We start from the raw sequence: 12,927 nt of genomic DNA on the forward strand, positions 1-12,927 counted from the left end.
CTCCAAGCCTCCAGAAGGAGCAAAACTTTGCAACACCTTGATTTAGAATTTCTGGTGTCCAGAACTGTGAGAGAATAAATGTTTTAAACCACCCAGTTTGTGGTAATTTGTTACAGAAGTCCTAGGAAACTAATCAGCATTATGTCCGAATAATGTAAAAATTATAATGTTTCATTTAGAAAAATAGTTTGGCACTTATTGTAAAACTAGCCATGCACTCAGCAATCATACTCTTGAGTATTTATTCCAGGAAAACAAAAACTACTGTTCACACAAACACCTGTGCATGAATGTTCACAAGAGCTTTATGTGCAATACCCCACACCTGGAAATAATTCAAATTGGTTAAATGGTTATTTAACCACTCAATGGGAGGAGTTAAATAAACCTGATGATACATCCATACAACTGACTACTACTCAACAATAAAAAGGAACAAACTTTTTTTTTATATAATTTATTGTCAAGTTAACTAACATATAGTGTATACAGTGCAAATGCCCATGATTCATCACTTACATACAACAGACAGTGCTCATCCCAACAAGTGCCCTCCTTAATGCCCATCACCCATTTACCTCCCCCTACCCCCACCTACCTCCCCCTTCAGCAACCCTCAGTTTGTTCTCTGTATTTAAGAGTCTCTTATGGTTTGCCTCCCTCTCAGTTTGAAACTATTTTTTCCCCTTCCCTTCCCCCATGGTCCTCTGTTAAGCTTCTCAAATTCCACATATGAATGATAACATATCTTATCTTTCTCTGACTGACTTATTTCACTTAGCATAATACCCTCCAGTTCCATCCATGCTATTGCAAATGGCAAGATTTCATTCTTTCTCATTGCCAGGTAGTATTCCATTGTATATATAAAACCACATCTTCTTTACCCATTCATCAGTTGATGGATATTTGTGCTCTTTCCATAATTTGGCTATTGTTGAGAGCGCCGCTGTAAACATTGGGGTACATGTGCACCCCTATGAATCAGCACTCCTGTATATTTTGGATAAATTCCTAGCAGTGCAATTGCTAGGTCACAGGGTAATTCTATTTTTAATTTTTTTGAGGAACCTTCACACTGTTTTCCAGAGCAGCTACATCAGTTTGCATTCTCACCAACAGTGCAAGAAGGTTCCCGTTTCTCCACATCCGTGCCAACATCTGTTGTTTCCTGAGTTGTTAATTTTAGCCACTTTGACCAGTGTGAGGTGGTATCTCAATGTAGTTTTTTTGTTGTTGTTTTTTCTAAATGTTTATTCATTCAGGGGCAGACAGAATCTGAAGCAGGCTCCAGGCTCCCAGCTGTGAGCACAGAGTCTGACTTAGGGCTTGAACTCATGAACCGTGAGATCATGACCTGAGCGAAAGTCGGACACTTAACCAACTGAGCCACCCAGGAGCCCCTCAATGTGGTTTTGATTTGTATTTCCATGATAATGAGTGATGTTAAGCATCTTTTCATGTGTCTGTTTGCCATCTGAATGTCTTCTATGGAAAAGTGTTTATTCATGTCTTCTGCCCATTTCTTCAATGGATTGTTTTTCGGGCATTGAGTTTGGTAAGTTCTTTATAGATTTTGGATACTATCCCTTTATCCAATAGGTCATTTGCAAATATCTTCTCCCCTTCCGTCAGTTGCCTTTTAGTTTTGTTGACTGTTTCCTTTGCAGTGCAGAAGGTTTTTACCTTGATGAGGTCCCAATAGTTCATTTTTGCTTTTATTTCCCCCCCCTTCAGAAACATCAAATAAGAAGTTGCTGCGGCTGAGGTCAAAGAGGTTGTTCCTGGTTTCTACTCCAGGATTTTGATGGCTTCCCATCACATTTAGGTCTTTCATCCATTTTGAGTTTATTTTTGTGCATGGTGTAAGAAAGTGGTCCAGTTTCATTGTTCTGCATGTTGCTGTCCAGTTCTCCCAGCACCATTTGCTAAAGAGACTGTCTTTTTTCTGTTGGATACTCTTTCCTGCTTTGTCAAAGATTAGTTGGCCATACATTTGTGGGTCCAATTCTGGGTTCTCTATTCTATTCCATTGGTCTAGGTGTCTGTTTTTGTGCAAATACAACACTGTCTTGATGATTACAGATTTGTAGCAGAGGCTAAAGTCCGGGATTGTGATGCCTCTCGCTTTGGTTTTCTTTTTCAATATTACTTTGGCTATTTGGGGTCTTTTGTGGTTCCATACAAATTTTAGGGTTGTTCGTTCCAGCTCTGAGAAGAATGCTGGTGTAATTCTGATTGGGATTGCACTGAATGTATAAACTGCTTTGGGTAGTATCAACATTTTTACAATATTTCTTCTTCCAATCCGTGAGCATGGAATGTTTTTAAAAGGAACAAACTTTTTGTTGAAACTTGGATGGACTTCCAGGGCATTACACTTAGTGAAAAAAGCCAATCCCAGAAGGCCATATACTGTTTTATTTCATTTATACAACATTCTCAAAATGACAAAACTACAGAGATGGAAAACAGATTAGCAGTTTTCAGTGTACAGGGATGGGAGGGGAGGAGTCTGACTACAACGGGGTGGCAGAGGGAGTTCCTTCGTGGAGATGAAACAGTCCTGTAACCAACACCAGGAATCTATACATTGGATCAAACCACAGAGAACTATTCACACATACACACAAATGTACGTAAAAACTGGTAGAACTGTAAAAACTAAATAAGATCTGTAATCTATTCGAAAATACTGTAATGTATGAAGGTCAATTTCCTGCTTTTAATATTGTACTACAATAATATAAGATGTCACCATTGGGAAAAGCTGGGAGGAGGGTTGACAGAACTCTATGTACAAGTTTTGCAACTTCCTCTTAGTCAATGAATTATTTCAAAATAAAAAGGTTTTTTTAAAGCCACCTGAAGAACAAGAAAGGGATAAAGTATACTAAATCAATATCAAAAATGTTTTGTTTCTTACCTTCAGACTCTTTAGATAATTTGAGAGCATACTGGGATGGAACCGATTTTCTTCAGCAACTTGACTATCATATCTTGGTCCTAACATTGTCTTCAGAGGTAAGAATCTTCCTAAACAACATTAAGATGGGTAACAATTTTCATTAAAGAAAATGTTCCAAGTTGAAACTATAATTAGCAATTCTCAAATCACTTTCTTAAAATGTTTTAAATAGAACTGTTCATGAAGTATTCTCAATCTAAACTACACCTTTTACAAGTACCACCTTAGAATGTTTAAATAAATTCCAGAAATTGACAATCAAATATAATAGCAAAAGAATAATTACCAGTGAATGGAACTTCCAAAAAGACTCTTAAGTTTGGGGAACAGGGTGGGGTGCAGGGAGTATGGACAAAATAGGTGAAGGGGCTTAAGGAGTACAAACTTTCACTAATAAAATAAATAAGTCACAGGGATGAAATGAACAGCATAGGAAATAGAGTCAATAATATTGTAACAACACTGTATGGTGACAGAAGGTAACGACACATCATGGTAAGCACTGGATAATGTACAGAACTGTCCAATTACTGCCGTACACCTGAAACTAATATAACATTCTATGTCAACTATAGCTGATTAATAAAATTTTTTAAAGTAAAAATAATAAAAAATTAAAAAGCATTGGGTAATAGTTTTTTAAAAAAGACTAAGGTTTTAAACTACTACATTAAAAAGTTACTGCCTTAAAGTTCTTAAATACAGGAAAATTGATAATGGAGTGAATTAAATCAGTTCTTTAAAATTCTTAATTTTACTTTTTTACTATGAACCTTCTCCATCTTATGCACTTTATCCTGCATTCCAGCATAGGGATCATGCTGACAAGCATATCAACCAAAATCACCTTTCAAACAACCATTATCAGTGATCATAATTTCAGCAAGACTGACCGACCTCTTTGACCTTTTTTTTTCCTGAATCATAGTATAAGCATAAAAGTAGCCACCTCATATAATCAATTTTAAAATCAATTATTTTAACTGATTTATATCTTAAAACACAATATCCATAAGAATAAATATCTACCTAAAATAACCTCAGTAAAATCTTAACATCTGTTCAGAGGTTTTAACCTAAATCTCATAAAAACATAATTTTTAAAATTTTTATTTTCTACAAAACTACTCAAGATCACCAATAACTTCTACACTGCAAAATCCAATTGTCAATTCTCAGTTCTCAAAGAACTGGTCACTGTTCAATTCAAGACCACTTTTTAAATTCAATTTAATTTTTAATTCTTGAATCACGTTTTCACTTGGCTTTCAGGATACTACATATTTCTGGTTTTCCTCCTATATCTCTGGCCTCTACTTCTCAACCTCCTTTAGTAGCTCCCCTTAACTCCCTGACCCCTCAATGTTTTGTCCCAGGGCTCTGTCCTCACACCTTTCTATCGACATTCACTCACCTGGTGTCTCATCTGGTCTCACAGCTTTAAAAGCCATCAACGTGCTGCTGACTTAACAATGTATATCTCCAGTCCAAACCTCTCCCTGAACTCTAGGCTCAGATATCAAACTGCCTACCTGACTTAATCTCCACTTGATGTCAAAATATGTCTCAGACCTCATTTCCAAACCTGAGTTCTCAATATTCCAACTCCAAAAGCTGCTCCTCTCATGGTCTTCCCCATCTCAGCAAATGGTTAACATTATTTTTTTAGTAGCTCAGGCCAAACCGTTTAGAGTTATCCTTGACCCCTCTCTTTTTCTCATACCCCATGTCCAATCCATCAGCAAATCCTCTCGGATCTATCTTCAAAATATATCCAGAATCTGATCACTTTTCACTTCTCACCACCTCTACCATCATCTCATCTAAATTCTTATACTTCATTTAGCTTATTTAACAAATAGTTAATAAGTACTTATTGTGTACCAGGCATTGTTCTAGGTACATGGAATACATTAGTGAAAAGAAAAAAAAAAAAAACAAAAAACAAAAAACAGATAAAAATCCCTGCCCTCACAGAGCTTGTATTCTATTGGGGAAAAAATGAACTATAAACAAGAAACATAACAAATAAGGAAATAATATGATATGTTAGAAGATTCATCCCATTAGACCCTCTCTCCTCCTCACTGCTGTCTCAGAAGTCTGATCCTGTTTCCATCAGCTCCTCCAGGCTTCACTTCTTATCAACGTCAGAGTCCATAGCTGATCATCATAATCAGTCCCTTCTAAACACCCTTAACCTCCTTCCTCCTCCCGCATCACTCGACCACACTCACCTGAGAAAAACCCAGACCTCAACAAACTCAACCACCTGACTTCTTTGGCCCTACACCTGTGCAGCTCAGGGCTCCCAGAGAAAATCTCACAGCACAGCAGATAGCTGACACCATCAACCATAATCACCAATCTCAAAGGCAATCCTACCACACGCCACCACCTTCCGTGACAAATATTTCATATATTCCTCATTCATAAAATATAGCAAGCTTCCCCATCCCCTTTTCAACTGACAGCTTTATGCTACACCTCAGTGAAAAGGTAAAAAGAAACAGAAATAATAATATAAGCTAACTTTGCATGCTCACCACATATCAAGCACCATTTAAAACATTTTACACAGATTAATTCATTTACTCCTAACAAAAAAGTAAGTGCTATTATTATCCCCATTTTACAAGTGAGAAAATCAAAGCAAGAGAGATTAACTTGCCCAAATGTCACACTTTATTCTAATAAATGGGGTAAAAGAGGGATTCAAACGCAGGTGATACAGATGTTAACTATTCAACAATGCCTCTCCACCATCAGACAAAAACTTGTCTCACCTTTGCGGTTAATCTACAAACCTTTCTGTATCTCAATTCATCTTCTCTCTCATCTCCCATCCTTCCCCCATTAAAGGCAATCCCCTCCCCTCTGCTCTGGATTCCCTTCTGTGTTCCCTCCTCAAGGACCATGAATCATCTCTTCCTCCCCTCCACGTTGTTACCAACTTTTCCAGTATCTTAACATCTCAGCAGCATCTCATATATTTGACAACTCCTTCTTTCTCAAAAAATTCTCTTGGCTTCCATGGCAATCTATGGTTGGATTACACCATCCCCAATTTCTGGCTACTCCTTCTCAATTCCTACATTCTCTCTTTTTTCCTCTACCAGACTTCAAAATTCTGGATTTCTGTGGGTCCTGTCCTAGGCCTTCTCCATTTTCTCTACTCTCTAGAAGGTCTTATCCACTGCCATGGCAGAAACAATGCTATATGTTGACCAAATTTTTTATTTTCCTCTTCCAGGGCACATGGAAAGACTACATTTCTCAGCTTCTCTTGTCGTTAGGTGAGGTCCATGTGACTGGATTCTAGCCAGTGGGATATCAGCAGGGGTTAAACATACTACCAAGGCTGGCCACAAAACCCCCCGAGAGATCACTCATTCCTGCTCTTCCCCTTCTATGACAACCTTAGAGGTCACACATTTAAAAGGATGGCAGGACAAGATGTAAAGAGCCCAGAGGTTCACCACATGGAGAATTACCTACAAAAGCTAAGCTGACAGACAATGCATTGAGATATGAATGAGAAATAAACATGTTTTGATTGAAACCCCTGAATTTGGGAAGTTGTCTGCTAAAGAAACTAGCATTACTTATTCTGATTAATCAACTACCATGTCTTTAAATATTGTCTTTATTTGATGATTGTTAAATGTGTATCTCCAACTCAAACTTGTTTGAATTCCAAACCATATATCCAACTGTATACTCAACATCTCTTCTTGAGTAATCAGCACCTTAAGAATACCTCTTCCAGGGGCACCCGGGTGGCTCAGTCGGTTGAGCGTCTGACTTCGGCTCAGGTCATGATCTCACGGCTCGTGAGTTCGAGCCCCGCGTCGGGCTCTGTGCTGACAGCTCAGAGCCTGGAGCCTGCTTCTGTTTCTGTGTCTCCCTCTCTCTCTGCCCCTAACCCACTTGCATTCTGTCTCTGTCTCTCTCAAAAATAAATAAACATTGGGGCACCTGGGCGGCTCAGTCAGTTAAGCGGCCGACTTCGGCTCAGGTCATGATCTCGCAGTCCGTGGGTTTGAGCCCCGCGTCAGGCTCTGTGCTGAAAGCTCAGAGCCTGGAGCCTGTTTCAGATTCTGTGTCTCCCTCTCTCTGACCCTCCCCCATTCATGCTCTGTCTCTCTCTGTCTCAAAAATAAATAAATGTCAAAAAAAAATTTTTTTTAATAAATAAATAAACATTAAAAAAAAAATTTTTTTTTTTAAAGAATACCTCTTCCAACCCACTTCTCCCCAATAAGCCCTAATGATACCAATCATCCTACTGCATAAGCCAGGAACTTAGGACTCATTTTTAACTCTTTCCCTCATTCTATATCCAAATTCTGTACATTTTCCCTCTTTAACATCTCTCAAATCAGCCTACCACTCTTCAACTCTACTTTTAAACCATCACCATTGTCTTTCACCTGGACTATCACAACAAATTCCTAACTAGTCTCCCTACTTCCATTTTTATCTCTTTCACTTCATTAAACATAGAGCAATCAAAGTAAATTTTTTTTTCCAAGTAAACTCTACACCCAATGTGGGGCTCAAACTCACGACCCGGAGATCAAGAGTCACATGCTCTACGGACTGAGTCACCAAGATGTCCCTATTCAAAGGACACCTTTCTTTAGTTTTGACAAGTTTTTTTTTTTTTTTAGTTTATTTATTTATTTTGACAGAAAGAGAGTGTGATTGGGGAGGGACAGAGAGAGAGAGAGAGAGAGAGAGAGAGAGAGAGAGAGAATCCCAAGCGGGCTCTATGCTGACAGCGGCACTCAAACCCACAAACCATGAGATCATAACCTGAGTCAAAATCAAGAGTCAGACACTTAACCAACTGAGCCACCCAGGCACCCCCAAAGCAAGCTTTTTAGGGCACCTGCCTGGCTCAGTTCACAGAGCACGTGACTCCAGATCTTGGGGTTATGAGTTCAAGGCTCACACTGGCATGGAGCTTACTTTAAAAAAAAAAAAAAACAGTAAGCTTCTTAAAATTGATGTCAAATCACCTCATTCCAGTGCTTTAAAAACTGCAATAGTTTGCCAGTGCAATTTAAAAGCATATAAATATTAAAATTCCTTATCACACACTATTAGCATGTATGATCTGGCTCATACTCTCCAACCTCATATCTTCACTTTCAGTCTGAGATCTCTCCTATCATCATCCTATCCTAAAGCCTTTCCAAAAAAAAAAAAAAAAATACCCCACAATTATCCATCTCGCAAACTTCTATTTATTCAAGATAATTCATGAATCACCTCCTCCAGGAAGCCTTCCATAATCCCCTTCTTCTTCCTCATCACCTCTTCCCCAACCTCAAATAAAGAATTAGGCTTATCACCTCTGATATTCCATTATATTCTATAACAGTTGTGATCGTACTTGTTACAACATAACTATCTTAAAATGATTTTCTATTCCCATGAGATTATGTACTCTTTAAGGTAAGGAACTATGTCTAAATCATCTCCCTAGCCCCAAGGACTAGCAGAAAGTAGACTCTCAAATATTTGCTAAATAATATGACTCCAAAGCCACCATCCCTATCACTAGACTGTTTCATATTACATTCCTACAGTTAGTTCCTGGTGGGTTCTTCACATAGGAAGTACAAGTAAGTACCAAGTAATTTTTTTTAAGTTTTACTTATTTTAAGTAATCTATACCCAACATGAGGCTCGAACTCACAACCCCAAGATCAAGAGTCATGTGCTCTTCCAACTGAGACAGCCAGGCGCCCCAAGTACAAGATTATTTTATGTTGAATGATCTACCTATAAGAAATGAGAATTTTGCATTCTTCAAAGTGTTCACCTGAAATCTATCACTAACCAGGTGAAAAAAAGGATTCTTCAGAAATAAAACTTGGCCCTATCTTCTGGAGCTCTCTCTCATTGGAAGTCTGGTTTAATTAAAGAAGGTGACTTCTTTAATAGTCAAAAGTGAAACAGATTATATTTAATTAGTACCATCTTCTAAATCAGGAAAATCATTAACATCTAACACCAATGAGATGCATCTAATGTCTACAGTGAGAAAATTTAAGCAGCCATAACACATCTTCCTAATATGCCAAAAACCAAAGAATTATCCAATAAGCATGGATTATTTTTATAATCAGAAAAAAAAAAGGAAGAAAATATGAGGCAGAAAATGGAATGTGAATTATTCCTTATTTTTCACTGAAGACTGCAAGAATATAGCTAGTATTTCTCGCTCCACCTGTTATAAAATATTGCTAACCTTGCATTTCCAAAATAAACACTTCTAGGATATACAGACAGAACTTTGAGGGAACTTTGGAGAAACTTACCAAGAATTGTACATTGTATTCACTTTACTTTCTAATAAGCATCACAAACCAAAGCAGTATTGATTACTATTAGTAAAGATCCAATTTGATTATCAAGAGGCCTGGGGTTCTGTCCAAGGACAATTAATCAGATAGGTGAGCTTAGTATCTCACCAAGCCACAATAATTAAGAATCTAATTTTTGGAAGCCAAGATATTCCAATACAATAATAAAGAAAAGCTTTATTCCTGGCCCTTCGTTCCCAGTAGAGGGAGAAATAAAGGCACACAACTCTATTTCTCAGAGAGGCATAAAGCTGCCTGAGTTAGCGCCTTACCTGCTGCTACTACCTCCAGTCAGTGTCACATTCCTTCCATTAATCTAACAGTAAGTCAGTATTCTGATCTCTGTCACTGCCAGCCTCCAGATTACATTAGAATTCTGGTATTAAACCGTTTTTCTAATTCCAAATTTTAGAAATCACTTTGGCAAGGACTTCTTTATGATTTTGTTTTTCTCACAAATCAGTGCAGGAGATAACTCTAATAAAAGAATCCAGGAAACATGCTCCAAACTAGAAAAGAAGCCAGGCATCTAAGTTTAGAGGTTTCTTCATAGCTCCACAGAGAAAACCACATGTAAAACAGAAAGAATTCACTACTAAGTTAGAGATGGTAATGGGAAAAAAGTCAAAACGGTTGAAGATTTAAGACCTATGAAGAGGGGCGCCTGGGTGGCGCAGTCGGTTAAGCGTCCGACTTCAGCCAGGTCACGATCTCGCGGTCTGTGAGTTCGAGCCCCGCGTCAGGCTCTGGGCTGATGGCTCGGAGCCTGGAGCCTGTTTCCGATTCTGTGTCTCCCTCTCTCTCTGCCCCTCCCCCGTTCATGCTCTGTCTCTCTCTGTCCCAAAAATAAATAAAAAAAAAAACGTTGGAAAAAAAAAAAAAAAAAAAAAAAAAAGACCTATGAAGAAAAATATAAAGAATTGTGATCAATTCATTTGAATAAGTACAATGATTATAAAATACAAACTGTTTTCATTTCAAGTGCAAATACACGTAAAAATGGTTAGAGCATAAAGAAAAAGGGGCACCTGGGTGGCTCAGTCAGTTAAGCGTCCGACTTCGGCTCAAGTCATGATCTCGTGGTTCTAAGTTCGAGCCCCACGTTGGGCTCTGTGCTGACAGCTGACAGCGAGAGCCTGCTTGGGATTCTGTGTCTCCCTCTCTGTCTGCCTCTCCCCTGCTCATGCTCTGTCTCTCTGAATCTCAATAAATAAACACTAAAAAATTTTTTTAAAAGAAAAACATTTCCTCATTCTAAGACTTCCTTAGGTTATCTTTCAATATCACTTATCCACAGTGGATATGGCTTTACTGACAAGATTTTATATAAAATGTGAAGAAACGCTGACAAATTCAGGAGAACCTGAATAAAAAGTGACAAGAGAATCTCTTCCAACAATTTTAAATAACTAGTCAGATATACTATACATATGTACATAATAAGCAATCATGGGGGCGCCTGGGTGGCTCAGTCGGTTAAACGTCCGACTTTGGTTCAGGTCATGATCTCACAGTTCATGGGTTCAAGCCCCACATCGGGCTCTGTGCTGACAGCTCAGAGCCTGGAGCCTGTTTCAGATTCTGTGTCTCCCTCTCTGCCCCTCCCCTGTTCATGCTCTGTGTCTCTGTCTCAAAAATAAATAAACGTTAAAAAAAAAAAAAATAGCAATCATGGTTTACTACAAAACCTTTTAATTTTTGTTGCAAAATACCTTCCAGAATAAGCAGTAAGAGTTAAAATTTAAATCTCTCACTCTTGCAAAAAAAAATAATAAAATAAATAAAATAAAATAAAATACATCTTTCCCTCTTCAAAAGACATTGTTAAGAAAATGAAAAGGCAAGCCACAGATGGGAGGGAAAAAAATTTAAGCATATATCCAACAAAGGGCTTGTATTTACAGCTCAACAATAAGATAAAAACCCAATTAAAAAATCAGTACGAGATTTGGACATTTCACAAAAGATATGTGAATTGCCAAGAAACTCAACATCAAACCACAATATTACTAAATACCTACAGTCGGTAAAATTAAAAAGACTGGTCATACCAAGTGTTGGAGAGGATGTGGAGCAGAGAACTCTCCTACATGGATGGTGGGAATGTATAATGTTATGACTTTGGAATGTTAAGACTTTGGCATCTTTTTAAAAGGTTAAACATACACCTACCATATGATCCATTCCTGTCCCAGAAATTTACACAGAGAAATGAAAGCCTATGTCCGGACAAATAACCATACAAGTTAATTTGTAATAGCCAAAAACTGGAAACAACCCAAATGACGGATCAGCAAGGGAATGGATAAACAAATGTGATATATCCATAACAATGGATACTCAGCAATAAGGGATGAACACATATACATACAAAAACACGGATAAATCTCAAAATAATGCTGAAAAGAACCCAGAGACCTCCCCCTCAAAAAAGTGTACATATTATATGTTTCCATTTCTTTTTAAAAATTATAGAAAATACAAACTAATCTATAGTGACAGAAAGTATATAGGAAGTTGCCTGAGGAGGAAGGGATTACCAAGGGGCAGGGGGAAACTTTGAGAAGTGATGGTTATCTTCACTATCTCCATTGTGGTGATGGTTTCATGAGTGTTTCAGTGAAGTGTGTGCACGTGTGTGGTCAATATCTACCAAACTGCGCTTTAAATTTAAGGCTTACTGTGCGTCAAACTCAATAAAGAGGCAAAATTTCACATTAAAAAAAACAAACTCTAGTCTCACGGTCGATCCATTTCACCACTGGGAAACTTCCCCTCCTCTTCGGCCCTCCACCTCAAGACTGACACTTGTCCTTTCTCCCCCCGAGAACACTGGACAGTTCACAAACTTCTGACTAAGCTTCAAAGTAAGGCTCACTGTGTTCTTGGATCCTCTGCTCCTGCCACACAAACCTCCGGTCTACCTTCCCGTTCGCAATAAAATAGTTAGCCTTACAGGTGAGTGACACTTGCCCCCACCCACAGACCCACCCCCCTCCAATCCATTTTCCCTAACACTCAACCACGAAGCTTCATCGGACAGAGCACATCTCGGTCCTGAAATACCACAAACAATCACGGAACCACCGAAAGCTGCGCCCCTCAGACGGCCCTCCCCTGGGTCAACCGGTAAGCAGGGATTCGAACACTCCCCCTCCCAGTCCGGGTTACCTGCCACAGGCTGGCCGCGTCGCGGACAGTTCAGCCACCGCGGCGGGATCTTGTTATGAGCCATGTCTCGGGGCCGTGCAGAGCCACCCCCTCCACCAACGTTCGCCGCGCCAACGCCACCGCCTCCTTGCGATCGGCTCTGCACTAGGGGTCCGAGGCACCCGGATCCCGGCCGGGGTCCAAATCCCAGCAGCTTCTACCCGGGAAACGTCAGCGGCGGCGCGCCACTTTCATTCAGGATCAACTCCACCGCTCTAAGCGAGCCCACAATGCAGCGCTACTTCCGCCCCCAAAGGCCCCACCCACTTCTTTCCGAGGTCAGAGGGGAAGACCGAGAAGCTCCGTAGAGGGACGGGAAAGAGTTAAAGCCTTGGCGAATGGAAGGGACGCCTCTGACGTCGCCCCGCCCCG

General features: G+C 39.3%; 1 protein-coding gene across 2 annotated transcripts in view; it reads right to left on the reverse strand.

Annotated features, from left to right (window-relative positions):
- Nucleotides 1–12,927, reverse strand: part of RNGTT (RNA guanylyltransferase and 5'-phosphatase) — a 334,258-nt gene that overhangs the window by 295,908 nt on the left and 25,423 nt on the right. The window contains exons 1-2 of one of the 2 annotated variants that reach the window (XM_042939335.1): nt 12,517–12,800; nt 2,927–3,036 (exon numbers count right to left, since the gene is read on the reverse strand). In XM_042939335.1, the coding sequence (XP_042795269.1) occupies nt 2,927–3,036; nt 12,517–12,580 (174 nt within the window). In that variant the 5' untranslated portion in view covers nt 12,581–12,800. Of the gene's footprint in view, nt 1–2,926; nt 3,037–12,516; nt 12,801–12,927 lie in introns of those variants that run through there. The other variant, XM_042939336.1, reaches the window with a different exon arrangement.

Source organism: Panthera leo, chromosome B2 (assembly GCF_018350215.1).
Source record: "Panthera leo isolate Ple1 chromosome B2, P.leo_Ple1_pat1.1, whole genome shotgun sequence".
NCBI classification, from domain to species: Eukaryota; Metazoa; Chordata; class Mammalia; order Carnivora; family Felidae; genus Panthera; species Panthera leo.